Raw genomic sequence first — 27,237 nt, 5'->3', positions numbered from 1 at the left:
TCTCTCTCCCTCTCTCTCTCTCTCTCAAAAAAAAAAAAATACTCCTGAGATCCACAAACAGGGAAAAGAGTCAACCAGTCTCTCCAGGAAGTGAACTGACCACACCCAAATCCCTAGTCTAATTAAGTACTTGCAGGTGATTGGTGAATCTGGCAGGAAGTTAGTAGGTGTGGTCAGGAGGCTGAGCTATAAAAGGCTGAAAACATGGACCAGGCTGTCATTTGCAGGCCGGCTCAGAAGGAGAAGCTCTCTCTGCTCAAGATTCAGCAGGGAAACCTGGTGGTCACTGCTCCTGGAGACATGGAGGCAGCTTCACTCCACTGTGGAGGTGAGTCTCAGTTTCATGACTGTATAAAACCTGAATGTTCATCAAATGCAGCTGATGCTAAAGCCCATTTGGGTTCTTCTCTACCTGCAGAGTCATCATTGTCACCTTGTGCTGACTCATACTTAAATAAGAATTCAGCTCCTGTCGGGCCACTGCTGGCTCCTAGAGGGAAACTTTGTCTGAACTGGCAGAGACCATCCGCAGCTGGTGCTGGGCTGCAGAACATGGGAAACACTTGCTATGTGAATGCAGCCCTGCAGTGCCTGACATACACACCTCCCCTGGCCAACTACATGCTGTACCAGGAGCACTGTCAACACTGTCCTCGTCACAGGGTCTACATGCTGTGTGTGATGCAAGCCCACATGACACGGGCTCTCCACCACCCCGGGGATGTCATTCAGCCCCTGCCTGCTTTGGTTGACGGCTTCCACACTTCCCGGCAAGAAGATGCCCATGAATTTTTGCTCTTCACTCTCCATGCTATGCAGAAATCATGTCTTTGTGGGCATAAGCGGCCGGGTGCTCACCCAAAGGACCCTACCCTCATGAGCCAGATATTTGGAGGGTGCTGAAGATCGCAAATCAAGTGTCTCCACTGCTGTGGCCTTTCAGACACTTTTGACCCCTACCTGGACATTATGCTAGACATCACGGCAACTCCCAGTGTGCAGCATGCACTGAAGCACTTGGTGAAGCCTGAGTGGCTGGAAGGGGAGAATGCCTACCAGTGTGGTGTTTGTCAGAAGAAGAGGCCAGCCTGAAAGACCCTGACCCTGCAGAAGGCACCAAACGTTATTATGCTTATATTGAAATGATTCTCAGATCTCACAGGGGAAAAAATTGCTAAGCACGTGCGCTATCCTGAGTGTCTTGACATGCAGCCATACATGTCTCAGCAGGGCAGAGGCCCACTGGTGTACACCCTCTATGCTGTGCTGGTCCATTCTGGGATGAGTTGTCGCAGTGGACATTACTATTGTTACATAAAAGCTGGGAATAGCCAATGGTACAAAATGGACGATGCTAAGGTAGTGGCCTGTGACATTGCTTGTGTCCTGAGTCAGCGTGCCTATGTCCTCTTTTATGTCCAGAAGAGTGAACTTGAAACTGACAATGGGAGTGTGTCCCTGGGCAGGGAAACAATAGCTCTTGGGCCTGAGGACACAATATTGGGAGCCACTCAAGGAGAGCTCCAAGGAGACTCCTATAGCAAAGCAGGAGAGCCAGAAGAGCGCTTGGTGGATACAGCTACTGGAGAAATCACCTTGGATCAGTGGAAATTTCTCCAAGAACAGAACTGACCAAAGTCTGAATTCAACCTCAGGAAAGTGGAATTCACTCTGCCTCCCAATGTTGTTGTGATTCACCAGTCAAAACACAGAGAAAAGGAGAACATAAACAATAAGCAGGAAAAATACAATCAGAACAAGAATACCAAGTACAGAGTAGGTGAGGAGTTGGTGAACACTGGCCAACTCCCATGTGTTGCAGGAAGGCCCAGAGCCACCAAGAAGAAGAGGCAGGGCAAGAGGACAGTAATTGTGGTCTAGCAATCCAGGGCACTGTGAAGGCCTTTGTATTGCAAACTAATGGTAAGCACTTAGCAGTCCCTGGAGTGCTTTGAGTTCCCTGAAGTAGAGGAGTGCAAACAGAAGCCTGGGTGATCACGGAATCCAGTTGTGGGTTTGGGAGTCAAACCAAAGCCTTTAGTCAGTCTCCAATCATTGGGACTTCTCCAAAGTGCCATGGCATCTCTGAAACCTTGATAACTGTGGTGGATGGGCAGTGGAAAGAGGGAAAGGTGCCAGTGGCATCCAAGCAGTTCAAGGTCAAGTACCACTGCAGAAGGTTGTCCCAACAAGCTCAGCTGCCTCCAGAGCCCAGGGACGTGGCCCCCTCCAGCTGCCAGCTCACAGCCCTGCATCACGTTCCCGAGGGGACAGCAGCCCCAAGCACCTGAAAGGTCATAAGGAGGAAGCTGTGATTATCCAGGAACTCATCCCACTGCAGAAATTCTTCCTCCTTCTCTTCTTCCTCTGCCTCCCTCCTCCCTCGCCTCTCCTTCCTCTTCTTCCTGTGGTCCAGGTGTGATCAGGGCCACCTCCAAAGGCTGCCTAATTAGGAGCACTGGGCCTCCTTTTGTCCAAGGGATCCTCTATGCGCCCTGCGAACCCCTCGCTAGAAGAAATGGCTTTTCTAGAGGAAGAAGCCTGCAGCCTTAAGGTTGATTCCAAAGATAGTTCTCCTGACTCCCTGAACTCTGAATTTGCAGCTGAAGCTGAAGGTCAGAAGGATGGGATGGAAGGACCAACCCAGGTCCAGAAAAGGAAGTGGAATAGGCTTGGGACCAGGCCTCCAAGGTGATCCACCTGAAGGCTCTACAGGACATCCCAGGGAAATCCAGTGCCCAGAAGGAAAGATGCTGCCACCCCTAGGGTGAAGCCCAGCCTAGAAGTGTGTCACAACCATATGGAAGGACCAGCCCTGAGCATCAAGGTCACTCCTCAGAAAGAGAAGGAGTTGCCCCAGAGGTCAGAGCCCAGGAAGAACAGCCTGTTCACCTCACCTCCTGGGTTGCATCTCTGACTTCTGTGACACTGCGACACTGACAGTCTGCCTGTGGGAGCAGCTGCTGAAGGAGGATCTGGTCTGGGGGGCCTTCAGCTGCCACCCAGATTTTGCACTTTATTATAGTGGGAGCCAAGAGAGAAAACTGTTGCAGGCCTTGGGGCACCCCATGTCATAATCTTTGGGTAAATGGGCTGGGATTGCTCTTACTAGTGCACCTCGCTCGTCCCAGAGCAGGGCAAGATAACCACGGTCTCTGTGGTCAGCTTGTCTCTTTTTTTAGATGTTGAGACCTAACAGCAAGGTTTTTCCACTTCTAGAGCTAACAAATATAATTCCTAAAAGTTTCCTGAATGTCATTTGTCAAATGCTTTATAAGCCATTTCTTATCATTTGGCCATGTTGTTTGTTTTGTTCAGTTTTGGAGTACTGGGGAAGGAATCCAGGCAGCGAGCTGCACCCCAGCTCCCCAGTATGCCTGAGGACCAGGGAGGAGAGGCATTTTGTGACTTCTCATGACTGATGTCAGCATGACTCTTTCATTCTTGGGAAGCTATCAACGTTGGGTATTGTTTTGTTTTAAATGTGAAATATGCCCATTGCAGAATATTTGCAAAGTGCAAACAAATGTGTAAAGATCATTCTCATTCACCCTGAAAAATTAAAAATAAAAATAAGAGGAGGCTCATGTTTTTTTGTAAACAAAATTATATTGGTTACTCTGAAGAAAAAAAAAAAAAAAGGTCCAGGACCAGATGGTATCACAGCTGAATTCAAATAGACTTTTAAGGAAGAACTAGTACAAGTTCTACTCAGAATATTCCAGGAAACAGAAAGGTAACACTTGCATATACATTCTATATAACCAGGATAACTTTAAAACTTTATAACCTTCAAAGAAAGAAAGCTCCAGACTACTATTCCTGAGGAACAAAGAGGCAAAAATCCTTAACACAATATTCTCAAATCACATTCAACCTCACATTAAGCATTGTTCATCATGGTCATGTTGGTTGCATTCTGAGTATGAAAGAATGGTCCAACACAGGACAATCAACAAAAGTAATATGCTTCATAAATAGAATGTAGGACAAAAATCACACAAACATCTCAACAGATGCATTTATAATTTATAAATTTATTCATTTATAAATTCAAATGCCTTTAACAAATGTGGGTCATATAATTTGATCAACTGCTTAATTTCCAGATACATTGCAATTTCCCACTCACATTTTTCTTTATTCTCTGAACAATCTGAAATTTATTTAAAATTTAAAAGTCTGATATTTTATCTATGTTGTTTTTTTCTGTATTTCTAAGTATTTTATGTCAAATCTCAATAATATAACTTGAAAAATGTGTACTTGGGAAATATATCTATCTTGCTTTTATCCAATTAAAATTGTGTATATTTTCAGGAATATTTAATAGAAGCCCCTATCCCTTCCCATGAACATTAAGAAAAGAAATATAATAGAGCTGGATTTTGACATTTTAATAACCTAATTTATATCATCATCAAGTTTGTCATTTCCTGAATTTAAATCTCTAATTTATTTGATTTATATGTTTATTATTACAAATTAAATAAAAAAGGAAAGTGAACAGGTTTTAGAGGATTTGTTTCACTGAAGCACTAGACCAATTTAAGGAGAATCTATCACCCAATCTACATACAATGGCTCTAGAAAGGCAGTTTGATGAGATCACCTTTCAAAGTCACATGACAGCAGTCTCAATCCAGTCAATAGGATCCAATCACATCTGATCTAATCATTGTCCAATCATTTCTGGAATACTTTGAAACTTACTGCTTGACATTTCTGCACATTTAAACATTGTGATATATACACATTTGAAAATGAAAGAAATTTTATGTACTATTTCCAATATACTGCTTCATCCTCCAACTTGGTTTTTGAAATAAATACATGCACATTAACTGGAGTTGGTGGTGCACACCTTTAATCTCAGGAACTCAGGAGGCTGAGGCAGGAGGGCTACAAGTTTGAGGCCTGCCTCAGGAAGTTAGTGAGACCATCAGCATTTTACAAAACCCTTTCTCAAAATAAAAGAAAGGACTGTGGCTGTGGCTCAGTGGTAAAGCTTCCTTGGGTTAATTTCTAGTAGCTAAATAAACAAATAAATATGTAAAAATAGATCCACAAGAAATGTCACTCTCTTGTCTAACATAACTCTAGTTTATTCCATTGCACTGTGGTTTACTAGTTATCTACACAGGGGAACTGAGATTTTTTAAATGTTTTCGTTGTCTATTCATCAACATTAGTAATTTTCAGCTCTCAAATACCTCCCCCCTCTATACCTTCAGAATTTGCCTGTATTCCTCATCCTGAACTTCCTGAGTCTTATTCCAAATTGATCCTTTGTGATAACTGGTGGAACCCTTCAGAAAAAGTCAACAAAAATGAGAAAGTTTAGCAATTCCACCTATGAGTTAAATGTTCTCTCATCTCTGCTTTCCTGTGTTGCTCACAGTGTCACGATAAACAAATTCATGGTAGTCAGTTAAATTGTATTCATTTTCTCAGTTCAACATGAATTACAAATAGAACAATACCCTGTATTAGAGAGAAAAAATTGAACAAACACTGATGAGACAGATGTCTTGACCATAGTGACTCCATTTTGTTTAGGAAGTCCAGTTTGTGAACATCCATGCCAAGTAGAAAGGTCACTACTGGGGCAAGTTGTTTTTCCTTTTGTTGTGGAAGCCCTCAGGAACAGGGAAATACCTCACAGCAACCTTTTGTTTCTATAACTAGGGTAACTGGGTTATTCTGATTGGCTAAGCCTCCTGGGGCCTGATGGTAATCTCTCACTTCTGTAACTTGGCTTCTTGCATTGTTAAACCAATAATGTCCTTTTCATGGTTTTTTGGCTTAAATATGAGGTCAGACTGAAGGGAGTGAGCCATTCTCACAATCTCACTTTAAGAGAGTAGAGTGTCCACTGCTGGACAGCAATAAAGGCTTCATTGGAATGGCAATGTGTAGTCTGAGAGTTATTTGAGGGTCTCATATCAGTATAACAAAACTGATGAAGATTCACAATTTCTTATCGTTAACTACCACTCTTAGGATGCTCCTTGAACAAGTTTCCCAGTTATAATTTTGTACTAAGATCCAGCACACATTATGTCACCTCCAAAAAGGAAAGACTGATTGGGGGTCCTCTCTCTGTTTCTCTCTGCATTTCACCAGCCTCACTTTTAAGTGGACTCCAAAAATACGGATGCTCCTTATTCAACATCATTTCCTGTTTGCAGTCAGGTTTCTGTCTGCTGCATGAACATAGTTTAGCCATTATTTGGAGGTTGGATTCATGCAGTAGTGAAAGAGGGAGAAGGAGAAAAATGTATCTACACATTTTATTCCAAATATGTATAATATATTGGGACAAACTAAATGGTTAAAAACAATTAAGTCACTGATTTATAAATCAGGATTCCAGGTCCGGCCAGGCTGGGTCCTCTGCAAACCTCTCAGGGCCCTCCAGTAGGTGTTGTCTGGGGCTGTGATCTCAGGAGAGGCTGCTGGTCCTCTTCATATCCCACAGACTGTTGGAAGGGTTCCATTCCGTGGGGGCTGGGGACCTCAGTTTCCATACTCTGGCTTCTGTCCCCTCCTATATGTCCCTGTCCCTTTCTATTCTATGAGGTACCCTGTATGATTTTTTTTTCCATTTCAGAAGAGGGAAGTCAGGGCCTCAGGCTTCCTGGTTTTGCAGTGCACCACTGCATCTCACAACCAACCCAAGGTTGCATCTTTAATGCCAGCGAGAGACCTTCTTAGGGTTGAAAACTGCCTGTAATTCCCATTTGTGAGTCAGGAGGATAAAAGTGTCAGGCTCACCTGGTCAACTTAGATTGACTCTGGATTTTTCCCTGTGATTAACTGACAGTGAATGGAAATTGTATCTAAAAATTCCCTTCATCATTGCCACAAATCACAGCCCAGCCCTGAGAGTGTTAGTGCTCAGAGCCCCGGACATTGAATTACTTCTTCAACCCAATAACATTCTGCTCTCTAGACAACAGAGACAGTGTGAGCTCCTAAGTTTTATGGAGAATATACTCAGTAGAAAGTGCTGGGACTGACAGAATAGAGCACAGCGTGAGGGGGAGAAAATGCCCCCTGGGGAGTTTTGAAGGGGCTGCTGCTAAGTACGGTGGGGTTTTTTCTATTTTTGTTATGGATCCAAGGGCTTGACTTTCACCTGGGGCCCTGATGCTGAGTCTGGGGTGTTGGTCCTCTCTCTACATGCTGCAGGCTGCAGACAGGGCTGTTTGGTCACATCAGGACACCTGGCGGCACCTAGGTTTGAGTGCTAGGTTTGCCATGCCTTTTGGAGGCAGCCTTGGCAACTTTAAGGGAGACCCCTCTGGCTTTTGGACTGCAGTCTTAACACAGAGGAAAGGGTTCTGCCCAGAGTGACTTAAATTTGCCTGGCAGGTGCCAGTGCCAGTCGCTCTCTCTCTCCTTTTTTTTTGGCCCAGGAGGTGAGTAGAAAGCAATTTCAGGGTTTGGGTGGAAGACAGCAGGGCAGAGTGTTCTCATGTTGGTGTTATTGACAGATGGCTGCCTTGAAAACACATGGTCCAGGACAGATGTCTTCCTGATTACTCAAAGGCACATTGCCCTGCTTGGGTGCTGGGGGCAGAGTCCAGCACAAAGTTCTAATTAATACTATAAAGTGAAATGATAGATAGAACAAAGAAAAGAAACTTAAATGTCTAACAAATACAGTTAGTTTAAATATGAAGAAGTGCTTGACTACAGTGGTGACCCGGTGTTATAGTAAAGCTTTGTCCTGGGGTTTCATAAATGGACTTCCAGACCACTCACATATAATCAAATCAAGCCTCTATTGAGTACAAGGGCACTCCTTATAAGCCTGAAAACCACAAAAGGGATGTTCAGGAGTCCAGCCAATTCAAACCAGCCAGGTTACAGAAGCGGGAGAGTGCAGTCAAGTGGTGGGAAGCCTAACTAATCACAGTTACCCAATCACCCCAGTTACAGAAACAGAGCCCTGTTGCCCTGGTTATACAAACAATGCCCTATTAGGTATTTCCATGTTCTTAAAAGTTTCTATAGCAAAACGAAAAGAACATCTTGCCCCCATCATAACCCTTCTACTTGGCATGGTTGTTTTACAGAATAGAGTCACAAAACAAAATGGAAAAATGATTTAAAAGAAAAATTAATTTACAGTGTCTACTTAATGCAATTCATGCCATATTAGAAAATACAATTGCATTTTATATGTTGTCAATTAATTTGTAAAGACTCTTCTATATTCTATTGCATGTCACTGGTTAATGCAATTCTGAGGGCCCTCTTACTCTGGTTGTAACCTATGGAGGCCTCCTGCTGGCTTGTCTCTTCAGGTTTTTCTATGCTCTAAGTTGTTGGAGCACATGCTGCAATGTACTCAGTTGCTTCTGTTGTGTGAGGGTCCTCTAATGTAATCAGAAAGGGAAGTTCAATCTCCAGTTCCAATTAGAGAGGAGAGTAGAGCTCACTTTTAGCCATCCATGTAACATATGATAACATTTCATTAACATATGTTGAAAATTTACTACTGATCTCTAAAACTATGTTCAATATGACAAAAGTAAGAAATAAATACAATAGATGGTGATGAACCCAGCCTAATTCCATTTTAAGGTTGGGAGTCATTTTGTCACAAAGTTATGAAAAGTTAGTTTCGGTTTTACTATAAAATAGTAAGATTTCTATTTGGCCTGACCCTCTGCTGTACAAACTTGTTTGGAATTCCTGCCCGTCCTCTGAGCTCACCCATGCCTGTCTCTCCTTGACCAGATAAAAACCCTCCCTAAAACCTGAGCAGTGCCTCATAATTCTGATGTTAGAATCTCAATTTACTCTCTACCTTGAAATATTAAGCCATGTAGATCATTAACCTGATCATTAACATCAGCCTTTGTATTACATTTGCCAGATCCCTGTTAGCTGTAAGTTACCACAACACTCCCTTTGTAACTTTTTGTGCTATAAAAACCTTTTCTTCCCTGTGAGTTGTTGCTGTTCTCTGACTGGCTTTTGGGGTGAGATAGTCACTGGCCATCTCTCTTGTGTACACAATATAAGCTTTCTTTAATTTGATGTAAAATTGGAGTCAGTGATCTTTTCTTTGTGTTGTGGTTCAACAGTAGCTGAATCCTTAAGCATTAGTCAAACTATGAACACTACTCAATGTATTGGAAGGGGATGAAAAAGAAAATACAAAGGAAACAAGTGAGAAATGGAAGGAAGACCACAGAAAAATAAGAGGAAGAAGAGTGAAAGAGTAATGAAAGGAATGAAGAAGAGAGAAAACTACTGAGGAAAATTCCAGGTAATTGAAAAGTTTGCCCGTTTAATAGATCTTTGAAAGAACGAATGTGGGGAGATTTTACAGGACACTTGAGAGTAAAGAAGTAGTGCAAAAACAATCACAAAGGGATCTGGGTTTTGTCCTTGCTGAGGATTTTAAAATGGGGAGGTTTCCATAGATTTGGATTTAACATCCCTGAGTTTGAAAGTGGTTTTGACATGAAAATATTCTACTCATTTTTGCATCTCAACTTTGACCCAAACTGGACAAACTTGTCAGGGGTCTTTCTGCTTTGCTCTGCCTGCTTCTTGCCTGCTAATGAGTGTTGGAAGAAATTTTCCTGTTCAGAGCAGAAAAAGTCCTCAGAGTGGCTCTCTTCTTCTGTCTATATTGGGAGTGTGGCTCTGGCTGCGGATGCTGGCCAGTCCCCTCTCCTGAACAGCCTGTGAGTCAATGCAGATTGCAAGACTCAGGTGCTTTCCATGTGCTGGGGGAGGAGTCTAAAAATTGCCTCCAGACACCTCTGGGCATGGGGGAACTGGGGCATACTGAGCTAGAATGCTCAAAGTAGCACCTTTCTACACCCCAACTATACACAGTTCTATGTCCATGTGGCTTTGTCCCTATCTGAGAGTTCAGATCCCCTCTTTGAAATGGAACTCCCCTTTTGGTTGTCTCAACTCTGCAGACCTACAGCCTAGAAGCCAAACTTTCTGTCACTACCCAAAGCTCCTGGTAAAACTTTAGCACATTCCCACTCCTGTGTCCAGGTGGACTCCAGACTAGGGCACTGAAGTCAGTGAAAATACAGGACCCACGGCCACTCCACCTTGAGTACACAATCAAAAGCAATCCCAATGATACCTCATTACAAGTTCTGCTCCCTCACATGTTGAAGTGTAGCATTAGAGAAGCATGCTGAGGCAAGCCAATAAAGCAGGGTTTATTTAAAACTGGGTAACAGACTTCTCCTGTGAGAGAGAAGGGTGCCATAGCTGCTATCCTGGTATCCCAAGAAGTGAGGTGTCCTGCCCTTTTTATAGGTCCTAGACTTCCTTTGTTCTCCTTCCCTCTTCTTATCTTTCTCCTTCTTGATTACAGGACTAGGCCAAGGGAATGCTCAGAAGGATGGTCAAAAGGTGGGAAAAAGTTGGGCTGAAGGGCAAAGGGCAGGGTGGAGCAGCTTAGGGCACATTTATTAATAACTTTATAGCTCACTATAGGGAGGGAGAATTCCTGGGACAGGTCACCTTAGCAACAGGTTGGAGCTGGGTGTGGAGAAAGCTCCCTAAAGGAATTAACATTTTGATCCCTCAGGGGACAGTGTCCAACTTCCAGACTCACTCAAAATTGGCCTCTTCATCTGACCTGATTTGATTTGCCTATCTATGCTGACTGCCTGTCTAATTCTGGCTTCACCAAGAAAAAGAATAATAAAAGAAAAAAACAGACAAAACAAAAACCAGAAAAAAAAAATGCAGGGATTTCTAATTTCTTGGGCAGGAAGTGGACACAGAGGGTCTGTAAGCTGGCAAGACTCCAACATTCTCTATATTGCTGGGAAAAGCCAATTTCTCTCCCATACTGATTCCTTCTCAGTATCAGAATGGTTTTCTAGCTCAGATTGTGAAATTGCTGGACAACACAGCCTGCTCCCTCTTCACCTTTTACCCTTGCCACTACTTGTCCCCACAGTCTACTCATTTTATACATTCACATTGCTGCCACAGTCTGCTCATTTTATATATTCACGTTTTATTCTCAAAACTGACAATCTTCTCCTCCTCTGGCCTCTAACCCTGGGAGACACCCTCTAGATCTTCCCTCTTTTTTCTATCTCATCTCATCTTATAATGTCAGATTCGTGGGACCCCAATACATAATGCCAGATTCATGGGACCCCAATAGAACTCCCGGAGCTGAATCCAATTTAATCATACAAGAGTTCTTATTGCAAGCTTGAGCCTGGACTTACAACCATTTCTGACACAGGGGTCCTGAAGAGTGAGTCCTGGTCCTTTGTTCAGTGAGATTTCATAGGTTTTGGGGGGATAATCTATGTGTCACAACATCACTCACAAAACATTTCACACCATGGGAAAATCAAACAACAATTCTGAGCATTGATTAGCACATTCACTGGAGGGAAGAAGTTGTGTAGGGGTGATTGGTGAGTTCAAGAGGTGGATACATTTGAACTGATTGGTTTAAGCCTTCAGGGGTGTACATGCTAAACTACATGGTTTCCTCACATGTCATCAACCACTGAGACTACTGGGGGGATATCTGGCATCCCAGGTATTTTCCCTGTCTCATGCTGATTGGTGGTTGCTAGGGTATTACTATCTCACCTAGCCTAACTGAGTCAGGGACACCTGGCATCACAGATCTCTCCTGTTATTAGCAGACAAACAACTCAGCAGAGTTGCTAGGTGCCTAGGAGTGCTCTGTTGGTTTTTCCAAGGACAAGGGTCTTCGTCCCCTCCTTTTGGACAGGCCTTCAGGTAGAAGCTGGGTTTCAAAAATGGAATCACAGTGTTAGACCAGGAAGCAAGAAAACACCACTGACTCCAATTAAAATCATATTAAAGCAAGCTTATTATTTCAACTGGCCAGGTGCCTCTCCCTTCCAAAATGGCGAAAACAAGACAGCACTCCAGCTTTCCTGCAGCCCAGCTTTATAGCCCAGAAAGTTACACAAAGGGGGGTTACAGATAACAGAACTCTGACAAAATCACACTAATGGTAGTTTACATTTTTTGCTGGCCCCAACATTAGAATTTATGAGGACCATTAGAGCCTCAAAGAGGGTCGTTGTCTGGCCAGAGAAGGCCAAGATTTGTGAGGCATCACTAAAGTTTCAGAGAGGGCTGCTATCTGGTCAGAGAGCCAGGCATGGGTGAGTTCAAGGCACAGGCCGGCATTCCAAGCAGGTTCAGAATTTGCAGTAATTTATAGTAAAGCCGAAATTATCTTTTCATGGCTTTGTGGCAAGATGCCCAATTTTAAGAAAAGATCAGGTTGGGTCTATCAACAGTAGTTTCTCAATCTCTACAGAACTGTGCTTTCCATTCAGCCTTGGACAGCAGTGGCTGTGCACTGGGTTCCTCTACTGGACATTTTCAGAAGACCTTGCAACAAATTATCAATATCTTCTTGGAAATACAATTTATCCCATGCCCTAACATGGCCCTCTCCATCACAATAACAATTTTTTTATTAAACCATTTTCTTCTTGAAAATTTTTTTATTCACCTTTCATTACGTTTTAAAATCCACTATTCTGCCAGGCAATTGTGCCTTTTGCCCATGGGACATTTATCTGCCAGATTTCTGGCCAGATTCCTATCATTAGAATGCTTCCCATGCACAGGATGGACCCAGGGCTATTTATAAGTGAATGAACACCCAAGTTATCTTGAAAAATCCCCTCAGGAGTGGCCTTTCCTCATGGATCTCAGACTAGGTGTGGGGAAACAGATTTAATGTAGTCTAGGATATCCAATCAGCCTGAGAGGGTGTGTTCCCATCTGAAGACAGGATAGGATCAGAGTCTGTGAAGCCAGGGTGTGTCCCTGGAATGTGGCCCTGATTAGATTTAGTAACTGATTATCCATATAAAAAAGGAAGTCAAGCAGAGGTTGCCTGTTCTCAGAGAAGGGACACTGAAGGGTCCAGAGCCTGGGAGAAGAGCAGGTCCCTGCTCACATGAGGAACCCTACTGGCTGTCTTTCCCTCCATCTCTTATTCCCTGGTGAGTTCTCCAGACAATGGGATGGTAGCCTCCTTGCTCACAGTGAAATAAACCCTCTCTCTTGGAATTTGTGCCATCACAGCAGCATGTATGGTCTCTAACTTGTATTGTTTCAACAGGGACTTCTCCACTCTTACTCTGATTATTAGAAACCATTTCCATTTGTCTTGAATATAGGTTATAATCTTAATTTCCTCTTCCATGATTTTGTATCTTGTGACTTACTATGAACAACCAATAACTAGTGGTTATAAATTTAAATGACTCATCATTGAAATGGAAATGAATTCATATATCTGTAATCCTTGTCATTTGCAATGTTGAGAAAGGAGGATTGCAAAAAAAAAAAAAATTCTGAGTAATGTACCAGGGTCTTCAGCAACTTAGTGAGACTCTGACTCAAAAGAAAACTACAAAAATTACTAGGTTTGTGGCTCTGCAGTAAGAGTCTGTTGGGTTCAATCCCCAGTACCAAATACCAAATACAAAAAGGCTCTTCTGATTCAAGTGGTAGATGTTTCTTTTTTTCATTAGCTGCATTCTTATGGATGAACTGGACTATAAAAATCTTGCAAAGCTGGGTTTTTGTTGTAAACCAATTTTATGAAGTTGGATTTTCTATTTATGTCATTGACACCGATTCATATTGATTTCTCTCTTACTGTGTGTTTAAAGTTGTTCTCATGTACTGTAGATTTGGTCTCTGCTTTTATCCCTGCATTGCTAGAATATAAAAAGGCACTAGGGAAGAACCATTCACTATGTCTGGCATTGAGAAGAGGCATATCCCCTGCATTGAGTAGAGGATTTATCCCATCCCGAACACTGAGAATTATGAGATTAGGGGGTCATGGTTTAGATATGAGGTTCACAAGGCTTGCATGAGAGACAATGCATGAAAGTTAGAGGTGAGAGATTGGCTTATGATAACTTTCACCTAATCAGTGATACAAAGCCTTAAAGGGATTAACTGGGTGGTGACTGAGGGCAGGTAGGGTGTAGCTGAGTTTTCTAAACCACTCAAGGTATGCCTTGGGTTTATATTTTGTCTCTGGTGATTGAAGTTTTCTCCTTGGTTTCTTGCTATTATGACCTGTCCTGACTTCTTTTTAGTTTTCTCTACATTTTTTAGAGTTGCATTATATTTGTACGTGATAATGGGATTTGTTGCTCCGTATTCGTACATGCACACAGTATACAACACAAAGTGGCCAATATCACTCCCCAGCATTTTCTTAGGCCCCTGCTGCCTCCCTCCCACCCCTTGCTCCTTTCCTCTACTGATCTCCTGCCATTCTTAGGACCTCCACACCCACCCTTATTTTCCTCTCTAGCTTCTGCCTATGAGAGAAACCACAGGACATTTAACTTCCTGAGTTTGACTTATTTCCCTTAACATACTGGTGTCTAGTTCCATCTGTTTTCCTGCAAATGACAGACTTTCATTTTTCTTTCTAACTAAACCCCCCCTGTGTAAAGATACCACATTTTCTTTGTGCAGTCATCTGTTGATGGACACCAAGGCTGGTTCCATAGTTTAGCTATTGTGAATTGTGCTGCCATAAACATGGGTATGCCTGTGTCACCATAGTACAATTACTTAATTCTTCTTCAAACGGGAACCCAATGCATGTTGAAATATCCTGGGAGGACTGGGGATTCCCAAGCCTGCATCTCAGTGGTGAGGAATGCCTCAAACCCTACCTTGATAGTGAGGATACAGAGAGACTCCTCCCTGATGTCTTCCTAAGGGACCTGGAGGGAGAGGACAAGTTGTACCAATACCCTTACTGACATCACATGACATGTGGATTAGTGTAACTTTGCCCACATGAATGACTAATTGAGAAGCACTAAACCAATTGTTAGTTTCTTCAAAACTGCTCTATAGCTAGGTTGTTGTTTTCTGAAAGTTAACTGTATTTGGACATATGGTGTTAAAAGAGGAAAATTCAATCAAGATAATTGTGGACACAACATTGCAATATGATCAGTACTCTCACAACAGAAGGAGTTTGGGGAATGGTTGGGAGCAGGAAGACTATGTAGAGACACAGGACTGCCATCCTGTACAAGGCAGGAACAGAGGTCTCTGTAGAAACAGGCTCTGCAGACATGTTGATCTCACACTCCTAGCCTCCAGAATCATGAGAAAATCATTTTGTTTTTAAAGCCACCCTGTCTCTGTCTTAGTGTTATGAAAGTTATGAAACTCTTATGAGAGCCCATTCAAACTTGGTAAACTAACACAATATTCTTAGCAGCAGGCGTACTAATCTTTTGAAAATATGGATGAAATTAGAAGGTGATTTTCAACAATTTTGAGAAGAAAAATTTTGTGGATCATAAAATTATGGCTTATTTAGAAAAATATATCAGATTCTAAATACTTTGAAAGCCAACAGGAGTGGTGATTCTGAGTTTAATCATGGATGAACACCACAGTCAAGGGTTCTCAGATGCAGTTGAAGAAAAGACGCATACAAGCATTCCCCTGCTACAGGGGCTGGAGGACAAAAGTGGGAAATGGTGTAGCAAACACCAGATGAGCTTGATGAGTGTGTGTTGAAGTGAGTAAGAACATAACAAGTTGAGCAGTGGTAAGAGAAGGAGAATGGAGTTTGGGAGGTGGGTTCAGTGCACTGGAGGATCCTGAATGGTAGGGTCTGGGAAAGGAGAGTGAGCTTGATAGATGAGAAGGAAGACCGTGCCCTGACAGGTAGGGCTTGTGCTCTTTAACAGCAGAGGCACTATCGCAGGTCAGCTTCAAGGTTGTGTTGGTGTGTTCAAAGACATTGCGCTCAGCTAAAAGGGAAAAAAAGGGAAAATTGTTGCTGCCGTATTTTCCAGTTGGATAAATTCATCATCTAATGAAGACCATGTGAATCTTTGTTTCGGTAATTTTTAAAATATGAATTGCCCTTTAATCAACAAGGTTATGATAATAACCAAATATTGGAAAAATTGTAATCATATTTAGTAAATTATTGGTGCTTTTTTGTTTTGTTTTGTGTTTCTTTGTTTGGTTTCTTTGTTTTTCATTGGGATAGAACTCAGGGAAATCAGGTCACGGAGCTACATTCCCAGCACTCTATTTTTTATTTTCATTTTTCATATTTTGAGAGCAGGGATTGAGCACAGGGATGCTTAACCCCTGAGTCCCATCCCCATCCCAGTCTATTTTATATTATTATTATTATTATTATTATTATTATTATTATTTTGTATTTTGAGACAGAATCTCACTTAGTAGTTTAGAGCCTGGATGTTTCTGAGGATGGCATTGAACTTTGGTCTTCCTGCCTCAGCCTCCTGGGTGGCTGGTCTTTCAGGTGTGCATCGCTGCACCTGGATTTTTCTCTTTTTTCAATGGAGGCACAGTAATGTGAGTGAATTTTAGTCTTCATAATAAAAATTGCAATTCCTCCACAAAATTTATGATATGTTGATGGATACACTACAATTTATAAATATCTGTCTCCTATGTATGGATCTATAATTAAAAACAAATATCAAAGCTGATGATGGATGGATATTGAACAGGATTTCAAAGGTTTCAACTAGCACATTAACAAATGACCAGACTAATCAAATAGATTTCATCCTGATCCCCAGTCATCATCTATGAGCATCATTTCTGAACATCCTTAATATAAATTAATGTGACCAGCCCTGACACTCCCACTAGAACCCAGTACTTAAGCTGATTTGGATAAATGGAACTATAAGGCTGGATTTGCCGGATGGTGCCATTGATTCCTCAAAATGGAAAGCAACTTGAGTTGATTCAGGCTTTCATAATAGAGATCCTGACTTGATTGCTCCTAAATCCAGGAAGAATAGATCTACCTCATGGGTGAGGGAGGGTTGGCTGGGAGTGAGACTCCAAGGGGACACAATTTAACTTAGAGAATCACTGCTAACAAATAGAGCAAAATCAGTGAAATCTGAGAAATTCCACAATGTTTCCCTAGAAGTGGAAACCAAAGTCTGCATGTTGGTTAAAAAAGTGATGCTTCTTCAAAATCTAAGAGCATTTTATAACTCTGGACCCTTTATCAGGCAATTCATATGTGAAAATCAAGGTTCTCCATATATATGTAAATGCATGTATGGAGGTTTAATTCCTTCATTTTTGTTAGCGATCATGTTCACATTCTTTTGAATTTTGATCTTGGAATATGAACAGAGTACTGCACCTATAACTCTTGGACAATCTGAATTTTCCAAGTGTTAGCACTGCATTTTAGACAAAAGAATGTCTAGGATTTCATGAGAGGGGAGTCAGAATGTCTTCTAAATGTGTTGAATATCATGATTTTTCTTCTTCATCCACAGTATTTTCTGGAAATTGTTTGGACTGTGTGAGTGAAGAGCAAGATTGCAGAAAGCAAAACCATGGCTAAGAATCCATCGGTGGGTGAGCAGTGAATGGCTTTTCTATTGAAATTTCCCCCCTATTGACAGAGATGCCAAGTCTTCAGTGCAAGCAGGAGTTAGTCCTGTACCCCACAACTCTGCAGCTGTCATCATGGGTCAGGAACTCCTCAGCAGGCAACTGATGTCCTTCCTGTTAGGACACCATTATACCATGGTACCATTCCTGGCTGTGTACTTCCAGAAGGAATGGGACATATTGAATCTCACATTCTGCCTATGACTTCATTTGAAATAATTGCTGATTAATGATGCTACTTATTGCAATGATGTTTGGATTGTGGTGAATTCAGGTGAGGGAAATGAGTGAGGAGTAGAACCTCACAGCCCAACATGGAGGCAGATATTCCAGCAGCTGAATTCTGTTGACCCAGTGCCACAGGCATTCAAGTAATACTGAGAAAAAATAAACAACCTAGACTAGAGAAGGCATGAGAAATAATTTCTTTTTTGCAATTTTAAACTTAGTTTTATGGAATAAATTTCAACTTTTGATAATCCCCCCCAAAAAACCTAAATTAATCAGATCATTTTTATTCCCAATGTTGTTACAACTTACTAATAAAATATTCCTTCATATTTCATACTGGAAGTTTTTTACATCAAGGTATGTTAACTTAATTGATGTTTGTCATTAAAATATACTAGTAAATCACATAGCAGATGGAGCAAATTTTTGAAGAACTGGATACATGAAAACTAGTAAAGAAAAAGAGAAATGAGATCAAGATATCAGAGAGATATTGAAAAGTAGTCTTTGGAGCTCAAGAGAGAATTGAGGATGAGAGTTGTAGTAAGGGATGGTTGCTGGGATTCTGCCTCAGAGTACAAGTCTCAGAGACTTTGCCTTGTGCTGCTCAAATGTCTGTCCTTAACCTTATTCTGACCTCCTTGGTCACATTGAGAAGAGTGACTCTTCCTACTGACACCAAGTTACATGTAGTTTGCTCAGTTCTCAAAAATTCTGAAGATTGGTTCAAGAATGACTGCATTGTTCTGGTTATAGGGTTATAGTTTAAACATGTTTTGAAGATATAAAGAAATTCATTGGCTTTTTAAACACTCACATTACTAAATATTTCACTGATGAGGGATATTAGATACCTCTTTGTGAAAATGACTATTTTATACATAACCAATCTTCAAGATGACAAATTAATGTTAAGGTTGGCCTGGTGATAATTCTGGAAAGCTATTTAAATAAATGGGGATTTAAATTTTAGTTGAAAAGATTCAAGTGAAAATTTTATAATAGCCTGACTGAAAGTTATTCTTACCAGTCTTTAAATTTTTTTTTCATATTTCATGAATCTCTATCATTCCATATTCCTTTACTATAAATTCTATGAATTCAATGTATGTACATTCTGGGTTTCTGAAAGTAAGAATGTTGGAATCTGAAAATGAATAGGCTGGTGCTTTAACAGTTTGATCTCCTGCATATCTAGTTTCCCCTCTGTCTCATGCTGTCCTCTCAACCCTTCTTTTGTCAAATTGATCTCCTTGGTCTTTCTAAACTAGCTTGTCAATACCGTTCTAGGAATTGGTGACCATTGAAGATGTAAGCATAAGTTTCACCCAAGAAGAGTGGGCCATGCTGGACCCATCTCAGAAAATGCTACACCGATCAGTGATGCTGGAAATCATTAATCATCTGGTATCAGTTGGTAAGTCCATTAATGATACATATGAAAGATGTGAGGGTATACCTATTTCTTCAATAACAGTATCTGGAATAGCCTCTCTCTATTCATTTCCAATCTTTGTCCTGACTTTCTCATAGAACTTATAATTACATGCAAGAAAGCTGCTCTTATTTATTACTTTAATTACAACTTATTTTACACCACCCTACAATATAGTCCACACCATAATGTTATGTATCCATTAAAGTTAAATTATACATAGACCAAATATTTAAAAGTAATTATACTTATATTGTCACTGTGCTGGAGGATTGAGTACCAAAACAAGAGAATTCTGAACATTTTTGTGTGATTTTTGGATTCCATTTGAAAGTAATATTTAGTGGAGAGATGAAGTGCCTGAAAGAACTGCTGATTTGGCATTCTTTGAATGTTATTGTGAGCATGGGGGCCTTCAGTCCTCCCTGGTATAGGAGCATTCTAACTTTTATTCGACTGCAGTGAGTGAACTTCAAAATTTTCTCTGCTAAATACTTTCTCCCAGTGCCTTGGTTCTCTATTGTTGTTAAGTCATCTTTTGGCCTTGTCACTAATGCACATTTTTTGGCAGAAATGCTAAAATCCAATGGCTATTTTTTTTTTTTTACCATGCATAGGGTATCTGTTCTGCAAATCAGATGTGACTTTGTGTGTGGAGGAAGGAAAAATACTGTGGATGGGAGAAGGGACAGGATTTCTCCCAAGGCAGAGTGCAGGTAAGAGACAGAGACATTTGTGATTCTACAGAGATGGTTGCCCAGCCAGTGACTGAGCTGGGAAATATTAACTGACATAGCTGTGAAATTAATGTGGTTGTCTAAAATATAGTAGGGGACCATGGGACAAAATTTCTCATGTATGACATTGCTTCTTTTAATCTAAATTCAAAATGTTTCCTCTATATTTATATTTTCATTGAGGAGAAAACCTGTTAGTGTGTTTTGTAGGTCAATTTTCATGTCTCTTTTTCAGATTTTCTCTTTTAAACTTTTTTCTCCATTACTTTTTTAACAATAATTCTATGTTGATGTTTTTATTTTATAATTCCCAGCATTTTAATTTTCCAAGATATATATTTTTTTATCTAAGCCATATCCTCCATGAAAGAGTCAATGATGAAAAAATACATTCTTATGAGTTTGTTGACTTTCAAATTGTGTCTCTGAATTTCATGCTACTAATTTGTATTTCCAACTCTTCTAGGGATGGAAAATGAATATCAAAAACATGAAATGATATGCAGAGCAGTTTTGAAAAGAAAGGCTACACCCATCAACAGGTCAATGGTAAGTTTCAAGAATGGGAACACTAATTATGTAAGTTAAAAACCTGCTGTGGACTAAATTAGTGACCGAGTACAATTTGATGGCTGTCATTATGTTGGGAATACACAACTTCTGTGTCAAAACATCTGTATAGCTTGCATTCTGGAAGAAATTAAAAAGATTCCAAATGCACAAGCATTTCTCATGTAGCTATTTGAAATATTGAAGACAAAGTTAATCAGAGCCCCTTTAAATAAAATACTAGTAAACAGAAAAATACTTGGCTCACCTGGGAATTATCTATAATGTTCACGGAATTAAAAGTAAGAAGATTTTCATTTTCATATTATAATGGATTGTTCTAAGACTCTTATGTGGAAAAATTAAGTTTATATGGAGACATTGTTAAGAAATGTTCATCTTCTTTACAAAACAGGAATCTCATTTTAAAGAGAATTCCTTAAAATGGAGAAAAGCAAGGAACCACTGGGACAACAAACACTGTGCACTATCCCTGGCTGGCCATTTGTATTTTGGTGAAAACAAGAAAAATGATTGTGTCTCATGTGAAGGGCAAGAATATGTGAAAGGACATAGGAACTGTTTACAACCTAGAAAATGCAACAAGAATGACCCTGGAGAGATACATTATGAATGTCATCTATGCAGCAAATCCTTTAATCAAACCTCTGATCTAAGCAGACTCAATGAAACTAGAACAGGGGAAAAGAATTGTGAATATAATTTTTCTGAGAAAGTCTTCAGTTACTGCTCTAAGCATAGACAACATGAGAGAACCCAAACAGGTGATAAACAAAATGAATGCCACGTGTGTGGGAAAGCCTTCACAAAGTCTTACAACCTTAAAATGCATGAGAAAGTCCGTACTGGAGAGAAACTATACAGATGTCATTGGTGTGGGAAAGCTTTTTGTAAATTATACAGCCTTCAAATGCATGAGAAACTCCACACAGGAGAGAAACCATACAAATGCCATGTGTGTGTTAAAGCCTTCAGCAAATCAGTTCACCTTAGTCGTCATCAGATAATCCACACAGGAGAGAAACCATACCAATGTCAATTGTGTGGGAAATCCTTTGGTCAATCATGCTACCTTAGAATACATGCAAGGATCCACACTGGAGAGAAACCATACAAATGCCATGTGTGTGAGAAAGCCTTCAGCAAATCAGTTCACCTTCATCGTCATCAGATAATCCACACAGGAGAGAAACCATACCAATGTCAATTGTGTGGGAAATCCTTTGCCCAATCATGCTACTTTAGAATACATGCAAAAATTCACACTGGAGACAAACCATACAAATGCCATGTGTGTGGGAAAGCCTTCAGCAATTCAGTTCACCTTAGTCGTCATCAGAGAACACACACTGGAGAGAAACCCTATCAATGCCACCTGTGTGGGAAGTCCTTCAGTCAATCTAGTTACCTTAAACCACATCAGAGAATCCACACTGGTGAGAAACCATATGAATGCCATGTATGTGTGAAAGCCTTCAGTCTATCATCTGGCCTTAGACAACATGAGAAAACACACATTGGAGACAAACAATACAAATGTCACCTATGTGGAAAAGCTTTCAGTACATGCTCTGGCCTGAGACACCATGAGAAAACACATACTGGAGAGAAACCATACAAATGCCCTGTGTGTGGGAAAGCCTTCAGTCGATCATCTGGTCTCAGAGTTCATGAGAGAACACACACTGAAGAAAAATAACATACATGCCATCTGTGTGGCATACTCCTTGGCCATCACCCTAGTATGGAAAAATGAAACATGTCTTGCCTTGGAGAGTGGCCATTGGAATGTTGCCTGACCTTAGAAAAATCAAGCCAGCTCAATGGAGAGAAACTTCATGAGTGGCATCTATGTGGGAAAGGCTTCAGTCAATCTTACTACCTTAGACTGCACAAGAAAATGTACAAGAAATCATTTGTAGGAATGTCAGCTGTTTGGGAGGTCCTGCCAATGTTCTGCATGTAGGAACCCATGATGGAGACAAACTTGAGTTTCTGTAGCATATATTCTAAACTGCTATTACAAGACATAATAACTAAAAATTTTTTCTCTGTAGTTCACATATTTTTGCTCCTACTCATATTTTTTCCTACTTCCAAATTTGAAAATTATTTGATTCTTAATCTAGCTTCTTTCTTAGTAATATGTTAAGTTATAAATATTCATCTGAGTGCACTTTTATCCCAGAAATTCTAATATTTGAAGCTTTTATTATCACTTCTTTCAAAGCACTGTTTATTTCCTTCTCTTGTGCCTTGTTCCTTGACCTGTGAGATATGTATAGGTGTTCCATTTTGTGTTGAAGGACCTGAAGTGTGGTGATGGGATTCTATAGATCTTAAGATGATTGATTTCTAATATAATCAGTTATGCATTAAACAATCTGCATGATTTCAACTTTTTTAAAAGGCAATGGAAATGCTTAAAATTTAAAATATAAAATTGTATTAGTCACGTACATGTCAAAACTATCAAATTGCATGCTTCCAATATGTGCATTTTATTGTACTTCAATTTTACCTCAATAAAGCAATGAAAAAAAATGTGAAGAAACGTTCAATTGTACTTGTGAAATCTAAATCTGAGCACCCCATAATTGAAGAACACCCTTTAATCAGTATGAAAAAAGTTGAAGTAATTTGAATCCTCTCTTGACATACACAAGTCCCTGTAAAATAAACCATACGAATGATGTTTGATTTAAAAGGTCATAATAAGTCATCTTTCTTAAATGGCATATGCTTATTTTAAATCCTGTCAATAAAAGAATGTAGTAACCTACAATTTCAACTCTCAGCTTTCAACCAACCAGAGTGTTTGACAGGAAGGGCATATTGACACATTCCAGGTCGTAGACAGGGTTTCCTCAATCCTGTGTAAAAAAAACAGACCATATTCCACCCCCTTGTATTCCTCAGGAACTTCTTGAGCTTCATTCACATTGGTTCCCCTTGTCCACTGGGGGAACTTTTCAGAATTAAACATTTTTTTAAAAAAAAATGCATTTTCAAGGACTTCACATTCAAGTTTAATGTTCTCTCATCTCTCCATTTAATCTGGTATTTGCAAAGGTGAATCAAGTTGAATGATTGAATTTACATTATTAAGTGACAGTTGTACTCCTATTACTCAAATCAACAATAATTAAAACAGAAAACACAATTTTAACGTGAGAGACATAATGAAACAAAAAGTTTGGTTTGCAATTTGTTGCATTTAATGATAATTTCCCCATGTTCTTTGAACAAGAAAACCAATATTAATTTGTGCTGGCATTTGTGTAATATGTAGAAAGTCTTGATTATACCACCACGGAGATATATTTGGTAGTTTTTTTTCTTTTTTCCTGGTTTTCACCAACCTCAGAATCAACTGGATTTAGAAGATACAGATTAAAATTTGTTTCACATGATTCTCTTTCTCAGCATGTTCTCCATCTCTTTCATGTGCATCATTTAAATCTTGTTTGGATGTTCAATTTATGTTGTGAGCTGTTAGAGGGAGAAGTTGAAATTTTCTGTGCTTCTTTTCTAGTTATGTGCAGCACATTGCCAGAAACTTAGTGGCAACACCAATAAAATCCATTAAGTCATAGACTCGTAGGTCAGAAGTCCAATTCAGAGCAGGTTGGATCCTCTGGAAGCCTTTCACAGGACCTCATGCAGGTGCTGGCTGCATCATGATCTCCTTAGGGCCTGTTGACTCTCTCTCTCAGTCTTTGGGGTGGGTACAGTTCCTTGTGGCTGTGGGGCTGTGGACCTGAATTTTGACACTCTGAGTTTTGTTTCCTCTCATATGTCTCCTTATATTTTGTGAGAATTTGCAGATTTGGGTGTGTTTGTGTTTGTTGCAGTGTTTGATTCTTTGGGCTGGCTAGACAAGCACTATACCACTGCACTATATCCCAGGCTCACAGTTGCTTCTTATGTGCCTGAAGGAGACCTGTTCACAGTTTGATTCTGTCTGCAAACCTCCTAACACAAGTAATAGATTCATGTTACACCACTCAGCTTTTCAGGTTCTCTCAGGTGCCTTCCCTTTCTTTGATTAGCTCACAGTGTTAGTAATTGCATGAATAAACCACCCCCCTCGTTGCCAGTTTGTGTGGCTGTGAACAAAATATATGACAAGAACAACTTATAGGACAAGCATTTTGTTTTGGACTCAGTTTTAGAGTTTCAACCCATGGCCACCTGACTGCAATGCTTTAGGCCTAAGGTGAAGCAGAACATCCTGGCACAAGGGTATGAGAGAGAAAAGATACTCTACTAATGGCAACCAGGAGCAGAGAGATTGAGGAGCCAGGGATGAGGTGCTTATTCCCCAAGGCCATTAGGGAACTACTTCCTCAAGCTCTGGCCCAATTTCCAACAGTTTCCCTCCAGTAGCCCATTCAAATTATTGGTCAATCAATTCACTGATCAGGTCAAATCCATCTCTCCTAATGTAATCATCTCAACTACAAAATTTTGGAACATTTCTAGATTTCTAATATCAGACTTCGAGGAGACCTCATTTCCAAGCCATAGTCATGGACAAGAGAGCAGGGTGAGGACAATGATGGTTACTTAGAGCCACAGTGAGCCTCATGAGACAGGAGAGCACCTCAAAGATGAAGCCTTGGGTGTCAGATCCTTCTTAGGCTGTAATTCCACTTTGGATATAATTTTAAAAACTAGTCATTCAATATCATGTCACATCCTACCCAGGGGCTGGGACATCCTTGTTGTCCAAACTGACACAACCCCCAATCACTCTGACAACCAAAGCATTATGAGCCTCAAAAATAAAATAAAATGAAAGCTCACTGGTAGCTATTCAATGAATAACAAACCCACTGAAGAGTAGGACATTGAGGCAGAAACAGAAGAGCTCATTTCCTTAACAATTTCCTTAACACTCTAGCTAGGTGCCCAAGGGCAAGCCTATAATCCCAGAGACTCCAGAGCCCCAGGCAGGAACTTCACAATTTGAAAGCCAGCTTCTGCAATATGGTGAGGCCCTAAGCAACATAGAGAGCCCCTACCTAAAAAAAAAGAAAGAAAGAAAGAAAAAATACAAATGGCCAACAAACACTTGAAAAGGGTGCTGGATATCACTAGTTTTCAAGGCATGCAATGATAACCAGATGAAAGAAATAAAAATATAACAAATGTTGGCAAGGATATAGAAGGTTTGTGAGTTAAAGCTCATAGTTGTAAGGTCACATATGATGATCAGTAACATATCTATTTGTTAACGAATTGGAAACAGTTCAATTTAAACGTGTGTTTGTATGCACATGCACGCATGTGTGTGCATGCAAACAAATTTGAAGAGGGCCCACAAAGCCTGGGAGTCTACACTATTTAGTATCTCTGATGTGTAGATTAGGAATGTTTGAGGTTCTGGCCATTCAATTTCTATTTTGTGGACTGTTTGCTTTTTATAGCAGGATCTAGAAAGTGCAATGCCAACCTCTCTGTGCAAGAGAAGTTTCACCCTAATGTGGCCAATTCCATTTTGACTTGCTATTGGCAATGGTGACAGAGACCAATGTGTGGACTCACCTCCTGGCCCTTCATGGAACCAGCCTCCAGGCAGTGCTGGTAGAGGGATGAGCCTTTGCTTTAATATAACAGGTTTTCTTGCCATTTTTGCACAGATTATTTCACCTAAACAGATGCCCTCTGGTTCCACCCACATCTCCATACCAGTAATGATTTGTATACTTCAAAATAGATAGAATAGGGACTTTGGATGTCCTCACACAACTATAAGGTATCACTGAGGAAGTAGATTTATTCAATGAACAGAGGTGTGGAAATATCAGGTGGTACTCTGCAGATATACACAATTATTCTATCAATTAACAGGAAAAAGAAACAAAGAGGTCATATGTAAGTTCCCTTCTCTTTATTTACTTTCAACTTATTTTATTTCATACTTTTGTGTGGTATTTCATACTTGGATCAACTCAGTAATTTCCAGAACATTTTAATTTTCAACTCACAGTTATCTTTATTCTCTGAAATACTATTTTAAATTTCAAATTCTGATATTTTATGTATGATTTTGGAGTCTATTGCTAAGTATTTATGTCATATCTCAATATGACATAAATACTATGGCCATACCACCCTGAACGCGCCCGATCTCGTCTATGGGATATTTTGAAACTGACCACTTAACATTTCTTTATACCTAAATATTTTGATACCTGCACATTTGTAAAGTGAACACAATACTTTGTACAATTGTCACTATATTGCTTCATCCTCCACCTTGGCTTCTCAAATAAAGAAATAATTGCACATTAACTGGACCTGGTGGTAGACACTTTAATTTCAGGAACTCAGGAGGCTGAGGCAGGAGGGTTGCAATTTGGAGGCCTGCCCTGGGAACTTAGCGAGACCATCAGATCTTAGCAAGACTCTCTCTCAAAACAAAAACTGAAAGGACTGGGGATGTAGCTCAGTGGTAAACCTTTCCTGGGTTCAATTCTAGCAGCTAGATAAACAAATACATACATAACAAATAAAAATGGTTTCACATAAAATGTTACTCTCCTGTCGAATATACAAAATTAATGAGATGATCCAAATATGGAATACCCAGTTGTTCCAAAGGTATTTGAATTTATAAATCGACTGAAGTGTGAAATAAAGTAAATTGAAAGTAAATTGAAAGTAAATAAAGAAAAGGGAACTTGCATACCACCTCTATCTTTGTTTCTTTTTCCTGTTAATTGATAGAATAATTGTGTATATCTGCAGAGTACCACCTGATATTTTCACATCTCTGGTCAC

General features: G+C 40.2%; 1 protein-coding gene and 1 pseudogene across 1 annotated transcript; both read left to right on the top strand.

Moving 5' to 3' along the window:
- Nucleotides 1–204: 204 nt before the first annotated feature.
- LOC144250077 (ubiquitin carboxyl-terminal hydrolase 17-like protein 6) lies at nucleotides 205–1,881 on the top strand (annotated as a pseudogene).
- A 607-nt stretch (nucleotides 1,882–2,488) lies between these two features.
- Nucleotides 2,489–22,147, top strand: LOC144250076 (uncharacterized). Its single transcript, XM_077792469.1, has 5 exons — nucleotides 2,489–2,691; nucleotides 17,487–17,613; nucleotides 18,997–19,123; nucleotides 20,345–20,427; nucleotides 21,185–22,147. The coding sequence occupies exons 1-5, from the start codon at nucleotides 2,489–2,491 to the stop codon at nucleotides 22,145–22,147; spliced, it is 1,503 nt and encodes a 500-aa protein (XP_077648595.1).
- Nucleotides 22,148–27,237: the final 5,090 nt, after the last annotated feature.

Source organism: Urocitellus parryii, chromosome 14 (assembly GCF_045843805.1).
Source record: "Urocitellus parryii isolate mUroPar1 chromosome 14, mUroPar1.hap1, whole genome shotgun sequence".
NCBI classification, from domain to species: Eukaryota; Metazoa; Chordata; class Mammalia; order Rodentia; family Sciuridae; genus Urocitellus; species Urocitellus parryii.
Note: the sequence above shows the minus strand (reverse complement) of the source record. Positions and strands in the feature narration are given on the sequence as shown.